General features: G+C 42.2%; 1 protein-coding gene across 2 annotated transcripts in view; it reads right to left on the reverse strand.

Annotated features, from left to right (window-relative positions):
- The window catches only part of LOC105471793 (RNA polymerase I subunit B), a 37,409-nt gene extending 15,037 nt beyond the window's left edge, over nucleotides 1–22,372 (reverse strand). Inside the window, exons 1-10 of one of the 2 annotated variants that reach the window (XM_011724526.2) lie at nucleotides 22,111–22,372; nucleotides 17,915–18,082; nucleotides 17,528–17,674; nucleotides 16,036–16,168; nucleotides 14,306–14,442; nucleotides 13,304–13,527; nucleotides 12,487–12,658; nucleotides 7,186–7,357; nucleotides 5,676–5,957; nucleotides 793–926 (exon numbers count right to left, since the gene is read on the reverse strand). In XM_011724526.2, the coding sequence (XP_011722828.2) occupies nucleotides 793–926; nucleotides 5,676–5,957; nucleotides 7,186–7,357; nucleotides 12,487–12,658; nucleotides 13,304–13,527; nucleotides 14,306–14,442; nucleotides 16,036–16,168; nucleotides 17,528–17,674; nucleotides 17,915–18,082; nucleotides 22,111–22,287 (1,746 nt within the window). In that variant the 5' untranslated portion in view covers nucleotides 22,288–22,372. Of the gene's footprint in view, nucleotides 1–792; nucleotides 927–5,675; nucleotides 5,958–7,185; nucleotides 7,358–12,486; nucleotides 12,659–13,303; nucleotides 13,528–14,305; nucleotides 14,443–15,501; nucleotides 15,897–16,035; nucleotides 16,169–17,527; nucleotides 17,675–17,914; nucleotides 18,083–22,110 lie in introns of those variants that run through there. The other variant, XM_071077091.1, reaches the window with a different exon arrangement.
- Nucleotides 22,373–22,807: the final 435 nt, after the last annotated feature.

Genomic DNA, 22,807 nt, shown 5'->3' on the forward strand with positions numbered 1-22,807 from the left:
TATATACAGGGGGGTCCCATGTACTGATTAAACATCTTCGCTCTAAGCGTAAAATCGTATCAAATGAGCCACAATCCCACTTATAGGAATATAAGAATTAAAGAATGAAAAGCACAAGGACTTGAATAGATATTTGTACACTCATGTTCACAGCAGCATTATTTGCAATGACCAGAAGGTAGAGACAACCCAAGTGTCCAACAGAGCACTTAAACAAAAACTAAAATTTCGTTTAAACATTTTTAAAAAATAAACACACAGAACAGAATATAAACCACAAACTCAGCCTGTTGCCAAAGGATAATTCTTTCAACGGCCATTATCAAAGCAACAAATACTCTTCACTAGGAGGAAATCCCAAAGATAAATTATTCAAAGAATGTCATTCTACTTTTTAAAAATATATTTTCAAAACCTAGGAGGCAATGGGGTAGTTAACGTCTACCTTGCATATTTTGAATATTACTGAAATACCTGTATTTTGAGATCCCTTATATGCCACTAGTATTAAGAAGGGGAAAAAAAGTTAAAATTAGTTAGATAAGCAGACTGAGGTGCCTCAGTGAAACTCCCAAAGAATGTATATGGGTCAAATATCTGTCACTGACCCCAACCAGTAAGGCCAGTATAAGGCAAGCCTCTGTCACCAGAGGGAATGCACAGGCATTCTGGACATTCTGACCCCCTGACCACTTGATCACTCTAGACCGCCCAGGGGTTAACCCCAAAACTAGAAAGGAACTGAAAACCTAAGGTCAAGGGATAGGACAATTCACAAAGCCTCAAGCCCACCTTAAAATGACGAAGAGAATCTGCGATGCCTGGAGCAAGCTCCTTATCCACCCAGCCAACCATGACGCCATCAAGCAGGACGGGATAGCACTCACTGTATGGCCGGTGGGGAGCTCCATCAACGGGAGTGACCCCTGGTAAACGGAACAAACAGCACGATCACATCGGAATGCTTCATCCAACATTCTAGATTCCCTCCAGATGGGGTCAACAGCTGCTGTATCAGTTCAGATATCAAATTATCCTTGTCTCTATAACAGGTACAGGCATTTCTTTTAATTGCACTTCACAGATATTTTAAGCAGGCTTATCAATGCCATTTTTCCAACAACACGTGTTCCCTTTGTGTCTCTGTGTCAACATTTTGGTAATTCTTGCAATATTTCCAATATTATTATATCTGTTATGGTGATCTGTGATTAGTGATCTCTGATGTTACTACTGTGCTTGCAGATGTGGTAGAAATAGCAAGACAACTAGAATTAGAAGTAGAGTCTGAAGCTGTGACTGCATTTCTGCAATCCCATAATCAAACTGAACAGATGAGGAATTGCTTCTTAGAGGATGAGCAAAGAAAATGTCGTTTTGTTTTGTTTTTGAGACAGGGTCTTGCTCTGTCGCTCAGGCTGCAGTGCAGTGGCATGATCATGGCTCATTGCAACCTCAACCTCCTGGGCTCAAGCAATCCTCCCACCTCAGCCTCCCAAGTAGCTGACAGGTGTGTGCCATCATGCTTGGCTAATTAAAAAAAATTTTTTTTTGCCGGGCGCAGTGGCTCACACCTGTAATCCAGCATTTTGGGAGGCTGAGGCGGGTGGATCACGGGGTCAGGAGATTGAGACCATCCTGGCTAACACAGTGAAACCTCATCTCTACTAAAACTACAAAAAATTAGCCGGGCATGGTGGCGGGCGCCTATAGTCCCAGCTACTCAGGAGGCTGAGACAGGAGAATGGCATGAACCAGGGCGGCGGAGCTTGCAGTGAGCCAAGATCATGCCATTGCACTCCAGCCTGGGTGACAGAGCAAGACTCCATCTCGAAAAAAAAAAAAATTTTTTTTTTTTTTTTTTTGTAGAGACAGGGTCTCCCTGTGTCGCCTAGGCTGGTCTCAAACTCCTGGGCTCAAGCAATCCTCTCGCCTTGGCCTCCCAAAGTGCTGGAATTACAGGCCTGAGCCACTGTGCCCAGCAGAAAAGGGTTTCTTGAGATGCGATCTCAAGAAATGAGAAGATGCAGTAAACACTGTTGAAATGACAATAAAGGATTTAGATTATTCCATAAACTTAACTGATAAAACAGCGGCAGGGTTTGAGGGGACTGACTGCAACTTGGAAATAATCTCTTCTGTGGGTAACATGCTATCAAACAGCATCATATGCTACTGAGAAATCTTTCGTGAAAGGAAGATTCAATTGGCGTGGTAAACTTCTTTGTTTAATTTTAAGAAATTGTCACAAGCCATCCTAACCTTCAGCAACCACTGCCCTGATCAGTCAGCAGCCAGCAACACTGAGGCAAGACCTTCCCCAGCAAAAAGATAACGAATTGCTGAAGGCTCACATGATTTAATATTTTTTTTAGCAATAAAGTATTCTTAAATTTGAAATATTTACAGCATAGTGTAAACATAAGTTTTATATGCACTGTGGGAAACTGAGAAATTCATGTGGCTCATTTTATTGCAGCGCTCTGGAACCAAACCTGCAATATCTCCAGGGTAAGCCTGAAGGCTTTTGTATTGCTTGTGGAAGTTTAAATCGCTTCCGCAAGGACACAGGAAAGAAGTGGCAAGCGAACAGGGGCCTATGGGAGGGAGCATTTCACTGCATGTCTTTTTAATATTTTGATTTCTAAGCCACGTAAATGCATTAAATGCATTAACCCCCAAAATGTAATTACAGTTGATCCTCATTATGTGAAGATTTGCCTACTTGCTACATTTTATCTATAACCACAAAATTAATACTGGGGATGCTTTTAACGTCATTTCAGAACATGCAGCAAAAAAATTTGAGTCCCCTGATGCATACGCTCCCCGCAGCTGAAGTCAAACAAGACGATGCCATGCTTTCTTGTCAGCTCATGCTGTAAACAAGTGTCCCTTGTCCAGTCTGTTCAGTGGCATGTTTTCAGCTGGTGTGATTTCACTGTTTAAATAATAGCTTCCAGGCCTGGCATGGTGGCTCACAACTGTAATCCCAGCACTTTGGGAGGCCAAGGTAGAAGGAATGCTTGACGCCAGGAGTTCGAGACCAGCCTGGATAACACAGCAAGACCCCATCTCTACATAAAAAAAAAAAAAATTGCCTCCAAGTGTAGCACTGAAGTGCTGCCTAGTGTTCATAAATGCAAAAAGGCTGTGATGTGCCTAACAGAAAAAAAATGTGTGTTAGATAAGCTTTATAGTTACAGTGCTGTTGGCTGAGAATTCAATGTTACCACAAGAACAATATATATTTTTAAAGGGTATCTTTTTTTTTTTTTTTTTTTTTTTTTGAGACGGATCTTGCCTCATCGCCCAGGCTGGAGTGCAGTGGCATGATCTTGGCTCACTGCAAGCTCCACCTCCCAAGTTCACGCCATTCTCCCGCCTCAGCCTCCCGAGTACCTGGGACTACAGGCACCTGCCACCACGCCAGGCTAGTTTTTTGTATTTTTAGTAGAGACAGGGTTTCACCGTGTTAGCCACGATGGTCTCAATCTCCTGACCTCACAATCCACCTGTCTCGGCCTCCCAAAGTGCTGGGATTACAGGCGTGAGCCACTGCGCTCGGCCTAAAGGGTGTCTTTCAACAGAAACACACAAAAACCAAGGCTACATATTGATCAGCTAACAAAAATGTTGTAACCTGAGGCTCGAAGGAACCTTACCCTGTATTTCCCCTTGGCACAATGGTTCAATATTCACTGGTGACTTTAAAGACAAGTACTACAAACAATGAGAATCATATGAAATTAAGTAAAAAAGGAACACACTCTCCCATGAACCATAAATACATTCTGAAGACATCAAGTGTTTGTTAGAGTGTCGCAGGTTACCCACTTCGTGTTTCATCTGTCACCTCAATATGAACATCTCTATCGAAAGTTAGGTAGCGATTCTGTCGTCTTCTCCAGTGCCAGAGCGAAAAACCCTTCCCCATCTCTTTTTCTGCAGTTGGATCTATTTTCTACCTCTCCACTTTATTCTTTTCTCCTTTCTACCCTCTCCTGGACTTTGACATTTCGAATCACCAGTAACAAAATTATTTTCCTCGTAGAGGATAAACCTTCAAATTACACTGATTACATCGTCTGAATCTTGAGTATTTCTTGATTACTTTCTGTGGGGCCCTCTTCCTACAGGCCACTCTCTCTCTCTCTCTCTCTTTTTTTTTTTTTAAGATGGAGTCTCACTCTGTCACCCAGGCTGGAGTGCAGTGGTGCAATCTTGGCTCACTGCAACCTCCACCTCCTGGATTCAAGCGATTCTACTGCCTCAGCTTCCTGAGTAGCTGGGACCACATGCACATGCCACCACACCCAGCTAATTTTTTTTTTTTTTTTTTGTATTTTTAGTAGAGATGGGGTTTTGCCATGTTGGCCAGGCTGGTCTTAAACTCCTGACCTCAAGTGATCTGCACACCTCGGCTTCCCAAAGTGCTGGGATTACAGGCATGAGCCACCACGCCTGGCCAGGCCACTCTAATTGGGAGAAGTACTTTTGAGCAGAACTTTGAGTCAATGCCCTTCTAGTTGCTTGAGAATACCTATCGTCTGATCCCCATGAACTGGAAGTTTTACTGTATGAATATTAATCCCACTGGTGAACCTGTCCACAGACCACCAAAGACAGAACATTTCTAGTCTCCAAATCATAATTGGAGAACCCTGGGACTAGAAAACTGCAGAGAAAGCTGACATCTTTAGGTATGAAGATAAATTCAAATCAAGTATCAAGCCAAGAATTAGATAGCTTTCTAGCCAAAGCAGAGACAGAGACAGCAGCTGTAAGGTTATCAGGAAAAATGGTTATCATCTGATGACATTAGGGTAGACTGGAAAATCTTTTAAACTGTCCTCCTGCAAACCAACACTGTTTTCTACTTAGAAATGCAAAGATCCACCAAGAGATGCAAGGAGAAGTGACCCAAAAAACTACTCAATAGCTTCTATGCTTCCAATATTAATGACTAGTCTATTTCAGATGCTTTGGCATCCTTCTTATTCATTTATTTATTTTTTATTTTGGAGACAGGATCTCACTTTCTCGCCCAGTCTAAAGTGCAGCAGTGGCACAATCACAGCTCACTGCAGCCTCAAATCCCTGGGCTCAAGCGATCCTCACTTCCATTATCTTCTTTTTTTTTTTTTTTTGAAAGAAAACAAAACACCTATAACAGTTTCTCCTGTTTTCACTTTCAAAGAATGCGTTCAGCCTTCTATAGAGGAGCCAAGAAAGCAGCGCAACTGCTGCACAGAAGGGTAAAAACGAATTCTTACAGAAAGTCTCTGCTGAATCTCCAAAAGCAGCACAACTTAACAGGTTAAAAACCACGTAATCTTGGCCGGGCGCGGTAGCTCACAACTGTAATCCCAGCACTTTGGGAGGCCGAGGCAGGCACATCACGAGGTCAGGAGATCGAGACCATCGTGGCTAACATGGTGATACCCCGTCTCTACTACAAATACAAAAAAATTAGCTGGGCGTGGTGGCGGGTGCCTGTAGTCCCAGCTACTTGGGAGGCTGAGGCAGGAGAATGGCGTGAACCCAGGGGGCGGAGCTTGCAGTGAGCAGAGATCGTGCCACTACATTCCAGCATGGGCAACAGAGCGAGACTCCATCTCAAAAAAAAAACAAAAAAAAATCAAGCAAGATGTTTATCACTATACACTACATACCCAAGTTGCAGAGTAAAGCCGGAATAGATGCCGTATACACAAACTGTGTGACAACCTCACATACGGCAGTTAGGTGGTTCATCAGGCCACAGGGCTCCCCGTCTGGGGTATGCACTGGACAAAGGAAGCCCCAGGACTCTGGCAGCAGCCGGCGTACTGTGGTGGTCCTCATCTTGGCAAAATCAGCCCCTCTGTGCACGCAGCGGAAATGGGAGAGGTAGCGTATGAAGTTCAGCTTGTCAGCCACAACACAAAGTCCAGAATTTTGTAGGAGGCCAAGACCTTAATAAAACAAAAGTCACTCAAAAATGGGCCAATCTTTTAAAAAACGGAAATTTTTGAGGCTTTGTGACGACAAAACCTCAGAGCACTCTACAGATTACAGAATGAATTATTACAACATTTATTCTCCTAGCTCTGATGAGTGGAAAGAGTTCGCAAAAAATATGTAAAATAATCCCCAGATTTCACAAACTGTATGAGCCCCAACTAGTTCCCTATCTCCTCTATGACCTCCTTTGTAGGAGAACATTAAATGAGTTAATAAAATAGCAAGTAGTTAAATTCATCTGAGAGGGTCAGATAATAGACAAGCAAGTAAGAAGGCTAATGAAAGAATCGGCATCAGTAACAGGGGTTTAAAAAAAAAAAAAAAAAAAAAAGGCTGGGCACAGTGGCTAATGCTATAATCCCAGCACTTCAGGAGGGCGAGGTGGGTAGTTCGCCAGAGCTTAAGAGTTCCAGACCAGCCTTAGCAGCATAGCAAAACCCCATCTCTACAAAAAACACAAAAATTAGCCAGGTGTGGTGGCTTGTGCCTGTAGTCACAGCTACTCGTGGGGCTGAGGTGGGAGGATCACCTGAGCCCGGGAGGTCAAGGCTGCAGTGAGCCATGATTCTGCCACTGCACTCTAGACTGGGTGACACAGTAAGGCCCTGACTCACAAAAAAAAAAAAAAAAAAAAAAAAAAAATTTCTGGGTTCCCAATTACCACTTTTTAAGTTTCCAGGGTCATTCTCTTTTTTGCTGAGACAGGGTCTCACTCTGTCACCAGGCTGGAGTGCAGTGGTGCAATCACAGCTCACTGCAGCCTTGACCTCCTAGTCAAGCCACCCTCCTACCTTGGCCTCCCAAAGTGTTGGGATTACAGGCATAAGCCACCACACCTGGCCTCTCAGGTCACTCTGAGGCAAGGCAACTGGTTTAGAGATGGGCATGTACAGCAACCCATGCAGAATTCCTATTAGGTAAGCCTTCCTCAGAGGTCTAAGTGGTCTTTTCATTTTCTAGAAGGAGGCAGAGAAAATGTATTTGGTTATTTGAATTAAATTTTAGCTATACAGACACCTTGTCTAAAGTCCTTCAGACCAATAGTCATCAAAGTCATAGTTACGAGAAATTTACTTTTTTGGGGGGGTTTGCTTTTAAAAAGAACCTGTCAAGGACAGGCAAATCTACATTAAGCAAATAGTTTGAAAAACATAACTAAAATGCTCTATTTAATTTTACCTGTTTTAGAACGCAGATTCCCAGTAGCAAAAAGGTATTCAAATGGTTTTGTAAGGTCTATTCCCATAGTAAAAATCCTCATCAAATTGTCAGTGTTCATGGAAACATTGGTCTTCTGAGCCTTCTTATCAAAAGCTATTTTAATAGACACTAACCAACCTTCCAGTTTTTCCTGAAATAAGAAAAACAAAAAATTAATATAAAATAGTATGTGAGCTAGGTGTGGTGGCTCACATCTATAATCCCAGGATTGGGTGGATCGCTTGAGACCAAGAGTTCAACATGAGACTGGGCAAAATGGTGAAACAAAACCCTGTCTCTACAAAAAATTTAAAAATTCGCCAGAAGGGGGTGGGGTGAGGGGTGGGGCATGCCTGTAGTTCCAGCTACTTGGGAGGATGAGGCAGAAGGATCGCTTGAGTCCAGGAGCCTAAGGCTTCAGGGAGCCACGATTGTGCCACTGCACTCCAGCCTGGGAAACAGGGCAAGACCCTATTCTCAATAAAATAAAATTATTACAAACGTCATATTTATTCCCATGTAATCTGTACAACCTTTAACAAAGGTCCACTAACATACACTGGATATGGAATACAGCAAAACCAAAAACCTGAAGGAGAGCTTTTCAGGTGCAGAAAGGATAGCTCTTCAATGTCATGCCCTCCTTCACCCGTTATATTTGTTACACACCTAAAAGCAATCACACGAACTACACAGCCCATCTTAGTCTATGCTGCCAACACTCACTGAAATGGTTAAGGCAGTCTGCAATTGCAAAATTACAGCTAGACTGGAGGAATGAGTTCTGGTATTCTGCAGCACTGCAGGTTGAATAAGTTAACTATATTTGTTGTATATTTTCTCACTGCAGCCTCAATCTCCTAGGTTCAAGGGATCCTCCCGCCTCAACCTCCTGAGTAGGTGGGACCATAGGTATGTGCCACCATGCTCGGCTAATTTTTAAATTTTTTTTGTAGAGATGGGGGTCTCACTTTGTTGCCTAGGCTGGTCTCAAACTCCTGGGCTCAAGCAATCCTCTTGCCTCGGCTTCCAAAGTGTTGGGATTACAGGCGTGAGCCACCATGCCCAGCCTTATTGTTTATTTTCAAAAAGCTAGAAGAGGGGATTTTGAACGTCCACAACACAAAAAAAGATACATGTTTGAGGTGATGAATGTGTTAACTACTCTGATTTGATCATTATACATTATTTACATATATGGAAATATCACTGCATACCCCATAAATATGTAGTTATTGCATGTCAACTAAAAATAAAAGAAAAAAAGACTATACACCATCAGTGCTTCCTATGGGTGGTTCAGAAACCACTGAAAATACCTAAGAGAATGTTTGAAATAGGTTCTCTCCTATATTTGATATTTGGAAGAAAACCTGGAAGATGTACACAGGTCACTTAATCACTGTATACCTTTTCCAGCAGGTGCCCGAGTCAACACATCAGCCATTGACTATTGATAATCCAGCTCTTTAAAGTACCGGTGTTTGAACACTCACACTTGGAAGACCTAACTATTCTTCCAGAAGACAGCACTGGAAGTGCCACATTTCGTTTCTGCATATTCTCTGGCACTGACACTGCATTTAATATCACTGTGGTACAGTAATATTAAATTTTCAGTACTTTGAAGGAATAAATTTTGGAGAGGTGTGGGAAGAAGGAATATATTTTATAAAATGTTACAATGAATCTCACAACTGACTACACATTAATAGGATTTGTAAGTACACTGCTAAAAATCTGTAATGTACAGATAAGGGAATTACCAGAGAGTGAAGGAAGCTGTTAGCTCACCCAACAAGGGTGTCAGCACACGTTTGGTCTTTACCAAGTGAACCTAAAGGATCAAGTTTGAATGGAAGAGCCTGGCATCGCTGCTCCACTTCTGCTGGTTGCTGTTTAGATTCCTTTCTTGAGCCTGCTTCTTCCTGTGTCATAAACATTTTTATCAGGTGTACACTGAACAGCTTCACGGTCAAGATGGAATAAGAAGCCCTGGATCTTGATAACTGATTCGTGTTCTGCCTTGTTTCATAACTATGTCTACTTCCTTATTTGGGTTTAAAATCAAAACCGGAAAAGCTAACTCAAGTGTTTTATGGTTTATCTATAAATAATACAGAAAATATAGTTGCTATTTTTCAATTTTATATTGCTTATTTTAATGTAAATACGACGTGAATTTTTAACAGTCTATAATTCATCTTACATCATGGTCATGTGTCTTCTGAAGATTGTTTTTATTCTCCAAACTCAAAGGTTTAAAAGCTTTAACACAGCTGGTAAGGAAATCAGATACTCGGCAATGAATTCTCTGAAAAAGCCCCAATTTTCCGTTTGTTTCTCCTGTTGCTGAAACAGGTCACCTTAGTAATACCTTGCTACAGAAGACTCATTTCTTTTCTTTTTTTTTTTTTTTTTTTTTTTTTTTGCTGAGACAGGGTCTTGCTCTGTCACTTAGGCTGGAGTGCACTGGCATGATCACAGCACACTTAAGCCTCCGTTGCCTGGGCTCAAGCAATCCTCTTACCTCAGCCTGCTGAGTAGTTGGGACTACAGGCGTGGCCCACCAGGCCTAGCTAATGTTTTTAAAAATTATTTGTAGAGATGAGGTTTTGTCTCTGGGCTGTTTGCCCAGATTGGTTTCAAACTCCTGGGCTCAAGTGATCCTCCCACCTTGGCCTCCCAAAGTGCTGGGATTACAGGTGTGAGCCACTGCACCAGGCGTTTTTATCTTTTTTCTTTTTGAGATAAGGTCTTGCTCTGTTGCCCAGGCTAGAGTGCAGTGGCATGATCACCCCTTATTGTAGCCTTGACCTCCTGGGCTCAGGGATCCTCCCACCTCAGCCTCCCGAGTGGCTGGGACCACAGTCATGTACCACCATACCCAGTTAACAGTTTTTTTTGGAGACAGTCTTGCTCTGTCACCCAGGCTGGAGTGCAGTGGTATGATCTCAGCTGTAACCTCCGTCTCCCAGGCTCAAGCAATTCTCCTGCCTCCTGAGTAGCTGGGACTGCAGGAGCATGCCAGCATGTCCAGCTAATTTTTGTATTTTTTGTAGAGACAGGGTTTTGCCATGTTGCCCAGGCTAGTCTTGAACTCCTGAGCTCAGGAGATCCACCCACCTTGGCATCTCAAAGTGCTGGGATTACAGGTGTGAGCCACCACACCTGGCCACTGCTAATAGTTTTTATTATTTCTGTAGAGATCTCTCTATGTTGTCCAGGCTGGTCTCAAACTCCTCGGGCTCAAGTTACCCTTCTGCCCTGGCCTCCCAAAGTGCTGGGATCACAGGCACGAGCCACTGTACCCCCAGTCTCATTTCTTTTTCTTTTCTTTTTTTTCCTAATTAGGAATTGATGTGGAATGAAGACACATTTCTAAGTATGGAATACAATAAGCCCACCATGCTTCACTTTAAGTAGATGGGAAATGTAAATTCACCTTTACTTGAAAGGTTAATTTAATAACAGATTAAATTAATAAAAGAAAACTTATGCTGCCTGCTTTCAATTTTTGTCAGGAAAATTCTAGGCTGCTGAAATTTTTTAATCTAATTTTATGGACAGAGCAAACAGAAACAAAGATTATTACCTTTCAGGAAGAATGTAAATAAGAATTACTACTTTAGATAAGAAATTAGAAGGCCAGGCATGATAGCTCATGCCTGTAAAGCCAAGGCGGGTGGCTCAGTTGAGGTCAGGAGTTTGAGACCAGCCTGGCCAACATGGTGAAATCCCATCTCTACTAAAAATACAAAAATTAACCAGGCATGGTGGCACGCGCCTGTAATCCTAGATACCGGGGAGGCTGACGCAGGAGAATCGCTTGAACCCGGGAGGTGGAGGTTGCAGTGAGCTGAGGTCGTGGCACTGCACTCCAGCCTGGGAAACAGAGCAAGACTCTGTCTCAAAAAAATAAATAAATAAAATAAAATAAAATAAAATAATAAAATAAAATAAAATAAAATAGAAGCCAGGCACGGTGGCTCACACCTGTAATCCCAGCATTTTGGGAGGCCGAGGCAGGTGGATCACCTGAGGTCAGGAATTTGAGACCAGCCTGGCTGACATGGTGGAACCCCATCTCTACTAAAAATACAACACATTACCTCTTAGATTACATCTTTTTGGGGATAAGATGCAAAATATAAAATGCCACCCAATCAATATTCTTATGAAATCATTTTTGTGTCATGCCAACTTTCTCTGTATATACATCTACAGTCCAATTTCACTACTCACAGTAGTTACGTTCTAGTGAACACTGAATTCACACACATGAAACCACAGATCCTGAGGAGAAATACAGGGCTGGGTTCCTGCAAGTCTCTGATCATAACGTTCTGGTCAATGGATCGATATACAGTCTTGTTTAATGCAAGCTTTTGTTGAAAGGCACCTTATTTAACATACCTTGTTAATTTATTAACACTGAACACTAGACAGAACTTCAGTGCTATGCTTACATTATAAATGGCAAAAACTGGCCAGGCGCAGTGGCTCATGTCTCCAATCCTATTACTTTGGGAGGCTGAAACGGGAGGATCACACGAGCCTAGGAGTTTGAGACCAGCCTGTACAACATAGTGGGACCCTGTTTCTACAAAAACAATTTAAAATTAGCTGGGTGTGGTGGTGAATGTCTATAGTCCCAGCTGCTCAGGAGGCTGAGGTGGAAGGATTGCTTGAGCCTGGGAGGTTGAGGCTGAGACCCTGTCTCAAAAAAAAACAAAGTCGTCACCAAGAAGAAGCACGACAATGTGAAAAACATAGCACCAAATACATCTCAAAAAGGACCATCTTTATAGCATGAGCTGAAACAGGAAAGCAGAGCATCACCCTGCCCCACCTCAGCTGTAACATCTGCCTCAGGAGACTCAAATTCTTCACTGCTCAGGTGTGTGAACAATCATGAAAGCACCGAGTAGTGACATTAGGGTTACAAATACATTTTAGCCAGTGAGTGAATTCACACATACAGAATCTACAAATAATGAAGATCAACCATGTGTATGAATATAGGCCATTTGCTTTTTCTCATTAACACTATGACCAAGGTTTGATGTGGTCTTTATATAAAAATATTAAGCAAATTTCCAAACCTGGTGTAAGCTAGGATTTTTGATTCCCTTACTGCTAAATGAACAAACAAAAAAGAGACCACACAAAATGTCAAAACTAGAGACTATAAGTATGCAGAAAACAGTACTGCTGGCCAAAGTCACGCCATTCCACAAGTGGTACCACTGGCCAAGGATGGACATAGCACGCGTTTACCTTCAGAAACATAAGGAAGAGCTGACCCGGTGTAAGGACTTCTTGGTTCACTAAACTATCAGGATTGTCCTCCATGCACTCTCCTTTGGCTAAAGCGAAGAGCTTTCGCGTCATGAGACAAAGCATATAGAACTTTTCAGTATTGGATTTCAAGTGGATACAGATGCACTGGCTGTCAAAACAGAAAAAAAAAAAAAAGCTTAAAACAATCCAGTTGGTAATACTACTTAATGTTCTATTAAACAAGATCCCCAATTCAAGCTTACTTAACTTTAATTAAATAAAATTAAGCATTCAGTTTTTGAGCTGCACTGGCCACATTTGAAGTGCTTATCATGTCGCTTGCGGCTATGTACTGGACAGCACCAGCATGCAGCTGGCTTCTTTAGTAATTATACAGTGGTTATATAAGACAAAGTCCTTGCTTTGGAGAAATAAAGTCCCTGCAACTTTCAAACCGTACAGAAATAAAAATGTACATTTGTGTACACAGAAAGTAAAAAAGTAAATGTAAATGAATGAAATGTTCACAATTAGTGAATGTAAGAATCCAATGTACTATTTGGACATTATTCTGGAAGTCTGAAGTGATTTCAAAATAAAAGTTAAAAAGTACCATAAAATAAAATGGCTACTAAAAAAATAAAAGTGAGGAGGGCCACAAAAACAAAGGTAGCCCCCGGCTAGCAAGGACCAGAATTCTACCCCAAAATTCATTCTCATTCCCAAATGACTCACTTGCCCAAACTGCAACCAATACAAAGGACCACTGACAACCTTCCACCCCTCCAAAAACATTTAGGCAAAGCACACATACTTAAACAGGAACTCCGCAGCTTGCTCATTTGGGTACCAGTCAGGAACGTTGAGTTTTACTCTGAAGCATCCACCTAGGTAGTTAAGGACCTGTTTTTGTGTCGAACAACCCTCCTCCATTACAATCCTTAACATCTGAGAAACAGAGTTCCTCAGGAAAGAATCGTCCTCTTTTCCTTTGATGAGCTCCTGAAATATCTGATAATCAGAAAAGCTGACAAGTGCCTGAAATAGAAAATAAAAGGTTTCATTGCTCACTAATAACTAAAATACTGTATTTATTCAGTAACAATTATCTTCTCTCATTATTTTTCATACCCAAGTAAAATTAGCACTCCGCTATTGCTGAATCAAAGTAAACTCTCTAAAATAAAGCATTCTTTGTATGATAGCCAGACAGCAATATGGCCTCCAGGGTCCTGACCTCCTGGTGTTCACGCACACGTGTGGTTTCCTCCCATGCTGAATCAAGCTGCTCTGCTTGACCAAGAGAATGTGGTGAAAAAGATGATGGGAGACTCCCAGGACTAGGTCACAAAGGGCACTGCAGCTTTTGTCTTCTGCATCTTCCGCCCTCTATTCTCTCAGCTAACTATGTGGAGGAAGACAGCTGCCTCAAGCAGCCTACAGAAAGGGCCATGTAGAGAGCAACCCCACGAGGAGACCTCCTGCCAACAACCAGCACTGATTTGCCAGCCATGTGAGTGAGCCACCTTGGAAGTCCTCAAAATGACTGCAGTCCTGTCTGACATCTCCATGCAACCTCCCGAGACCCTGGGCCACAACTGCCCAGCCAAAGCACTCCCAAGCTCCCGACTCACAGAAACTGTGAGAATGAAAGGTTTATTGATGTTTTAAGCTATTGAATTTTCAAGTAATTTGTTTTGGAGCAGTAGATAACTAGTACAGTATTATTTTAACAAGGAGAATCCATCCAATCTGTACGGGATACTACCCCCAATGAATTTCTTCATAACAAAAGAACGCATTCATTAAGTCATACCTTAAGTGCAAATCCCAAAGGAAGAAAAAACAGTTCTTTCCGGTAAATAAAGTTCAACATAACAGTGCCATTTTCCAAGTAGTGGAGGTTCATATTGACAGCAGAATGTTCTTCCCTCACACAGTGCATTGAAATTCCTATTGAACCAAACAACAAAAACATCAGAAACTCATTGGTACTATAATTGCTTCGATCTTTTTTTTTCCTGAACAATCTTACTCTCTTAGACACAATTAAAGCCATTAAATCACTAAGTTTAGCCAAGACTGGCAATCAAAAATGTTTCTAAACCTCAGCAGACGTCCTCTTGCATGCAAAATCTACCCAGATTGAGAAACACTAATGTAAAATAACTGAAGCTATAAATTTAAGCAAACTTTAAAGTTTCCTCCAGGACAGAATCCACGTCTTTTAGCACCTTTTTTCCGACTTAAAACTGTGGAGTCTGGTCAAGACTCTGGTGCTTGATCTAATAGTTCCAATGGAGAAAAGTGGAATTTTAGATTTTAAGTTCATTTCAGTTTCAGGCAAAGACTGCTAAGACATACTACCATCAACTAATGCAAAAGAAAATGACTAGACATTTGGGCATGCTGTTTTTCTAGGTGTAGTATGTATGGCTATAATTAAGGTCTGATTTTTAGCTCAACTATCGGGACAAATTGTTTTAACTGTCAGGGTTACTCAAGAATACAACATGCTGTCTTAGACATTGTCAAAGAGTGCGCTCAAACAGAGGCCAGGTGGCTGGCAGACAGAGAACCTGAGGGGTGTACCACAGTAGCCTGAACCGGAAGACAATCCAAGACCCGCACTCACCTATGGCCAAACCAGACTAGCTTTCATCTTCATAAGCAGTAACAAAAATACACATGCTCTTTCAGTTAGCAAAAGTGAAACATAATAGAAAGTTGGTTTTCCACTATGAAATGTTTGTAAATTTTAAAATGCTTATAATTGATAAAAATCATATTCAAGGTGGACAATACCTTGAATATACATATACATATACATCTATTATAATGATTTCCACAATCAAACTGATGAAAACATCAATCGCCACCCATAGTTATCATTTGTGTGTATGTGTGCACGTGTGTGTGGTTGAGACACTTAAAATTTACTCATCAAACTTTAAGTAAGCAGTACAGTATTACTATCATCACCAGGCTGTACATCAGATCCCCAGAACTTACTCATCTGGTAATTGCAAGTCTGTATCCTCTGACTGGTATCTCTCCATTTCTTCCTCCATCCCAATTATGAAAACTTAACACAGGAATGAGCAATAGAAAAACAACAAAAAGCAAAAGAAAAGGCAGGCACGGTGGCTCATGCATGTAATCTCAGCACTTTGGGAGACTAAGGCAGAAGGACTGCTGGAGCCCAAGAGTTCGAGATCAGACTGGGCAACATGGTGAAACCCCATCTCAACAACAAAAAAAAATACAAAAATTAGCCAGGCATGGTGGCACACGCCTGTGGTCCCAGCTACTTGGAAGGGTGGGGTGGGAGAATCATCTGGGCCTGGGAAAGTCGAGGCTATGGCGAGCTGTGATCACAGCACTCTGCCCTCCAGCCTGGGTGACAAAGTGAGACTCTGTCTCAGAAAAAAAAAAAAAAAAGAAAGAAAGAAAAATATCAAAGACTATTTAGATGCATCTACTTAAAAAAAAAAAAAAGGTTTCAAATTTTCCTTAAAAAACATTCTAATAATCTCCAGAACTTACCATACTGAGTATAACCAGGCCCTCTGGTTTTCCATTTTGGTCTTATCATTGCAATGGGAAAATTTCTCCGAGGCATAATCAACATTCGGATGACTTTTTCAATGCCGTTGATTATAAAATAGCCCCCCATTTCCTGCCAAAGAGATGAATTGCAACTTGTTAAACAAAGATACATGACTAACTGTAGACACGAACCTCATTCCTAGGCAAAGGTAGTACAACACATAGAACAGGAGCACAGAGGCGAAACATACTACTCACCCCTTAAAAGCAGTACACAGACACTGTCTTTGTGTGAATTAACAGTTTTCTCAAGTATATTACAAAGGTCCTAGGGACATAGGGAAAAAGTATGGAAGAAAAACAGGATACTTCTCTCTGTCAGACAGGCTCAACCTAACTTGCCTTCTGTCCCCTAAAATGACTTCAGTCTTCAAACAACACTAAAAAAAACTTACTCCAAAGAGGGGTTGAAAGATAAAAACTGTAACCATTCTGCTTCCATACTCAAGTATGGTTTCCCAAATAAGTTCAAAAACTTGACTGTATGAAAGTTTTGGAAACCAGAAATTTGGATTAGCTAAATAGAAAAATATTTTTAATAGCTCTGCTCAATATCACATTTCTGTAATAAAGAGCTACTGTTTACGAATTGCCTACTATGAAACAGGCATATTATACTAGGTACTCTATGCTATCATAACATTTAATTCCCATAACAAGGAGTGGGAGAGCTCTTATGCCCATTTGCAGCAGAGGAAACTGAGGCTCAGGGAGATTAACTTCCCCAAACCACAAGACTGATAAACGGAAGAGCTGTCTGACACCAAAACCCTCTTCCCACCACATAACACCATCTACCTATTTAGTAGGCACAGTCTGTACGTCTTGATTACCTCAACACTGCAAAGCCACCTAATACAGCTGAAAGAAATGATGAAGGGAAGGCATGTAAGTCATTTAATATGAGCACAGAATCTTACTGTTAGCAAAGCAGACATTTTTATTTTTTTAGTGATGGGGTCTCACTCTGTCTCCCAGGCTGCAGTGCAGTGGCACAATCATGGCTCACTGTAGTCAGGCCTCCTGGGCTCCAGTGATGCTCCCGCCTCAGCCTCCCAATTAGCTGGGACTACAGATCCATGCCACCACATGCCCAGCTAAATAGACATTTTTGACGATAGCTTTGTAGATTAAGACAGCTTGAAAAAAAAAAATTCATGGAAGTATGTCTCTATCATTCAGCAAATTAGGGAAAAACCTACCAGTTCTTCCCCTTGAACAATAATATTCTCTAATTTTATAGCCAGTTTTTCATACTGTCTAGTTTGATGGTCATTCAGAGTCATATACTGTATGCAGGCAACATACTGCTATCTCTTTCAGCTATCCAGAAACTGGAGCAGAGAAGGAAAACACTGACACACTTCTTGTCTTCTTACTCCCAACCCAGGCCTTCTCTACTGTCTCACGCCTGGACGCCTGTGATTACCTCTGCCTCCTCATGGTGCTCAATAAGGGCTTGTGGGGGAAGGCTGTGTAAGTTGCAAAGCTTGGATTTCACCATGATGGGAACATAGCCAAGAAACTGCTTAATGATTCCTTTTGAGATTCCATTCACTGCCCAGTTGATATCGGCCTAAATGAAAATGAGAGAAAAAGTTACTTAATGGAAATACCTGCATTTTAGAGAACAATGAGTATTTTCAAAGACTGAGGAAGAAGATCAATTAAATGATTTTATGCCTTAGATTTAGAAGGTGGGATCTCTTAGAAAACAGCACCAAGAAAGCAATTTCTGGCATAAACTTTATTAGGCACCCGCCCTACTCCCAAATATGTGCAGTGCTGAGAGTCACACAGCGTTACCAGTACTCACTGTCAACTTCCCACGGTAGGTACTCCTTCGGCCCCGGCATTCTGCTGGATAAACGCTGACCTCTTTGCAGATGGTCCCTTTTGGAACTGTAGGTGGACTGATAACAGCATCCAGAATAGTAAAAGAGATACGCTCATCTTTGAAAGCAAATTCAAAGGGAGGTATAGCCTGAAATGCAATTCACACTATTAAATTGCTTGCATTTCCAAGGCATTTTTTCTCTAAGACTCTTCCAAATCTTGTATGTTCTACAAACATTGATGCCTGTGATGCCATCATGACACACCTAAAAAGGACAGTTAAGGCTACCTCCAGTCTACTCATAACTTCACTAAATACTTAAAACCATAATGCATTATTAGCACAAGATTGTTTTGAGTGACTACATGTGTCAGAGACTGTAGCAGGCTCTAGGAATACAGCTGTGAACAGAACAAAATTCCTGTTCTCTGAATCAAGAGCCTTGTGTATTCTTACCTTGTCTATGTGCATAGCAAGACAAATGGGACTGCTGCTAATAGAGCAAGGATATGGAAACATCCTTTAGGATTCAAGACTAGATGCTTAATGTACAATGGCAACGTCATACTGAAGCCAGAGTCATGCAAAGGAAAAGATGGTGGCCAGGCTGGGTTTCCCCTTCCACATAAGTTACTTCTTCGTACCATTCTGTGGGGAAAGCTTTGCTCTTCTGAGGAAGGGGCATCACCAAGTTCTCCTATATATTTATTACGAGCAACCTCCCAGGCTTTTCTTAGAATAATGATAATGAAAAAATGGAGCCAAGAAAGAATACCAAGGAGGTATTCCTCCTTCACCCTCACGTGAGTTAACTGACCTTTGCTAAATTTTAAAATTTTATCTAACGCTGGTATTATTTTAGAAGTTCATATTTTATTTAAAAATAAAAGCCAGATGCAGTGGCTCACACCTGTAATCCCAACATTTGGGAGACCGAGGGAGGAGGACTACTTGAGCCCAGGAGTTTGAGACCAGCTGGGCCACATAGGGAGACCCCGTTTCTACAAAAAATAAAAATAAAAAAATTAGCTGGGCATAGTGGTGCATGCCTGTGGTCCCAGCTACTCAAGAGGTTGAGGTGGGAGGATCACTTGAGCCTGGAAGGTCGAGGCTGCAGTGAGCCATAACCATGCCACTGCATTCTAGCCTAGGTGACAAAGTGAGATCCTATCTCAAAACAAAAAGAATGGCACTTAAAAAAAGAGAGATTAGAAGATTTGCTTTCTCAAGACGCAGCTGCACTATCTAGATCGAAATACAGTGAACTGTTGTTATTCACAATAGTTATGTTCTACACGTTTCCATAAACACTGAATTAGCCAATACTGAACCACTGCTCCTAGGGTAAATACGTGGTTAGCTTCCTGAGAGCCTCTGGTCACATTTCATCAACTAATCAATACAGTCTGGCATTATGTGTGTTTCTGTTTAAGAACAGCTTATTTAATATATATTATTGAGTCCGTAACTCATGCCTGAACAAAGCCTATGATTTCGTCCACTGATCGATACACAATCTTGCATTATGTGTGTTTCTGTTTAAGGACAGCTTATTTAATATATATTATTGAGTCCCTAACTCATGCCTGAACAAAGCCTATGTTAAATGCATGTGTTAACATTTTCCCCAAAAGGTACAGCACAGCCTTCTTGTGCTTAGGAACTTTATACAGAACTTTAATACTTTGCTTGGGGGACATTTTAAACAGCGAAATCACCAACAAAAAGCACAAAACATGGCACTAAATAGATAGTGAAGACAACCTCTGTTTATAGTTTAAGAACTGAAAACAAGAAGGCCGAGCATCACCTTGTTAGATCTCAGCTGGGAAAACGGACACTGATCAACTCAACTTTTTCGCTGCTTCTGGGCATGGTGCTTTTGGAGTAGGAGTAAATTTTAGTGAGTAGGTGAATTTGCAAATATAGAATCCCCAAGTAATAAAAATCAATTGCATTTTGAAAAGATTTTGAAAAGACAGACACATAAATTCTGACTCACAGAAAGGAGAAATTCACTTCAAAGAAACTAGGCAAAATTATGTTTTGTAAGTAAAAAAAATGACAACTATTTTTTCCCTTGGCTTTATAAATATGAGCCATTTATGTTACTGTGTTTTACAAAACATTTTCAAATACTATATTATTACAGTACTGGCTAAGTTGTGGCATCATTTTCTATGCAGGGCCAAATTTTCTTCATCTACTTCAACCAAAACAATATATCACAAGGGACTGAATGCAGAAGCAGACATGAGAATCCAGTTGTCTTTTCATTGAGCCAGACATTAAAAATATTTTTAATAATGCAATTCATCTAATTTCTTTTTTGCTTTGGAAAATATTTTTCATAAAAATGTTAACATAGAATTGGTTTTTTTTAAAATTTATTTATTTTTGATACAGAGTCTCACTCTGTCGCCCAGGCTGGAGTGCAGTGGTGAAATCTTGGCTCACTGCAACCTCCGCCTCCTGGGTTCAAGCAATTCTCGTGCCTCAGCCTCCCGAGTAGCTGGGAGTACAGACATGTGCCAGCACGCCCGGCTAATTTTTGTATTTTTTAGTAGAGATGGGGTTTCACCAGGTTGGCCAGGCTGGTCCGGATCTCCTGACCTCAAGTGATCCATCCGCCTTCACCTCCCAAAGTGCTGGGATTACAGGCAAGAGCCACCACACCCAGCCGATTGGCTTATTTTTAAATGAATTAGTGCTTTTCTAAAATTTCTCAATTTGATTTTTTTTTTTTTAAAAAAAGACAGGTCTCACTCTGTTACCAAGGCTGGAGTGCAGTGGCACAATCATAGCTCAGTCAAGCCTCAAATTCCTGGGCTCAAGTCATCCTCCCACCTCAGCCTCCCAAGTAGCTGGGACCACAGGTGCAGACCACCATGTCCCGCTAATTTTTTTAATATTTGTAGAGGTGGGGTTTCACTATGTTACCCAAGCTGGTCTTGAAATCCTGGGCTCAAGTCATCCTTCTGCCTTGGCCTCTCAAAGTCCTGGGATTACAGGTGTGAGCCACTGCACCCGGCCCAATTAACTTTTAATTAGGTATTTTTTCTCACAAACATGATACTGTAAGAATCCAGGCACAATACAAATAACCCCCACCAAGTCTTTCTAAACAATAAATCTTAATGGCTCCCATATTATTTGCCGAACAGAGTTCAAGAATCAGACTGGCAATCAAAGCTCTCCACATTATCTCTATTCCTATCTCTCACAACACAAATCTTACCCAACAAAACCACAGGTAGCGTCCCCTAAGCATGTGACTCTGCTCTACCCTTCCCCTGGATGAAATGTACGTTTCTCACCTCTTGAACTCATCTAATCCTGCCCTTTCTCAAACTCCTGGATTAGTTGCGCCGCCCATCTGCTCCCACCGTAGCCCACACAATCCCTTGGCAGAGCAGTTCTCAAGAATATTGGCATGGACTGCTTTCATATCTTCACCCCTCCAACCCCCAAACACGACAGGGAGCACTGAAACGCATGAACTGTCTCTTACACGGGACTGCCTCCTCCACATCCTCTGAGCCTAGTGCCTGGAGACACTGGAGATGCTTACTAAACGAAACTTTCCCCCACCATCCTCACCTGAATTCTGCTACCACTACTCTACGCTAATAATGCAATTACACTTTTCGATTCAATCTTGCTTTTATGACTCATTTATACCTTCCTCAGCACCTGCTTAATTCATAACAAATGACGAGTAGTTTCTCTCTTTAAAGCTCTAAGAGAAGGATACTGAAGGATAACCTTGTACATTACACTGTACCTACAAATAAGTTCGGAATCTTTTGAGGTACGTTTTGGAGAGGTAAGTCTTCTAGTGATATAAAGCCGTGTGCATTGTGAGTGGTTGGGAAGCACACCCCAGATAAGCCACTTCCTCACTCTCACAGCACCCAGAAACTGTCCAACAAGAAACTACGGTTCGCAATCACTTTTCAATCCAGAAATCACGAATACATCTCTTAAGACGCTTTGACTACAAGTTCCACGAGGCCCAATTCCGCGTCCTGTTTAACATGTTGTGCTCTCCCGCTTACCCACTGAGCCTGTCAGGATCAAGGAGCACATGCATTTAGGGTCATATTGTGACCTCCCAGCCATCTCCCTGGGATTGGCCTCGCCGCGGCAAGGGCGCCAGCGGACGCCGCGCTCACCTGCACCGCGAGGCCGAGACCCTCGTGCACGGCGTAGTTGAAGGACTCCACATGCGCCCGCGTCAGCTCCTGCAACGCTGCCTTTTGCTGTTCCCGCGGGATTCCATAAGACGGGTCGGTCAGGTGCTTTAGGGTAGGCCCGCTGGGCAGGTTCCGCCACCGGCTGCTGGGATCCATGCGGCCACCTGCACACCGAACGCCAGTGGCTCTGTACACGCCGGAAGTAGTGGCCGGAGTCCCGCTTCCGCAGCCTGCTGGGAAATGTAGTTCCCTCTCGTTCCGCCCGCCCTAGGCCCTACGGTTTCGGTTTCATGGAGTCGACGTAGAACCAAAAACTTCGAGTGAACGGGCCGATTAAGGCCGTGACCAGCTAGAGCGTGGCGGTCCCTCCCTTTCTCCCATCTTCCGCCCCACCCATCTCCCTCCTCTGCGACAGATGACGCAGGTGGAAACCCGCTCCTCTCCCAGTGGAGCGTGTGATCTCTTTGGCTCTCATTGGCTCAGTCAATTAGGATTGGAGGAGAGCGGTCTTCTCAGGTTCTCTTCTATTTCCCTTAACCCGTTCCCAGTCCCACGCCGATGCCGACACTGGGGAGTCATCCGGCCAAAGTCGTTGCTTCAACGAAAAAGCGGATGCCGGGCCCCTGGCTGACTCTACCCAACTCCTAACTCGCGAGGCTCATCCCTGGGAAGCCAA

Source organism: Macaca nemestrina, chromosome 13 (genome assembly GCF_043159975.1).
Source record: "Macaca nemestrina isolate mMacNem1 chromosome 13, mMacNem.hap1, whole genome shotgun sequence".
In the NCBI taxonomy this organism is placed as follows: Eukaryota; Metazoa; Chordata; class Mammalia; order Primates; family Cercopithecidae; genus Macaca; species Macaca nemestrina.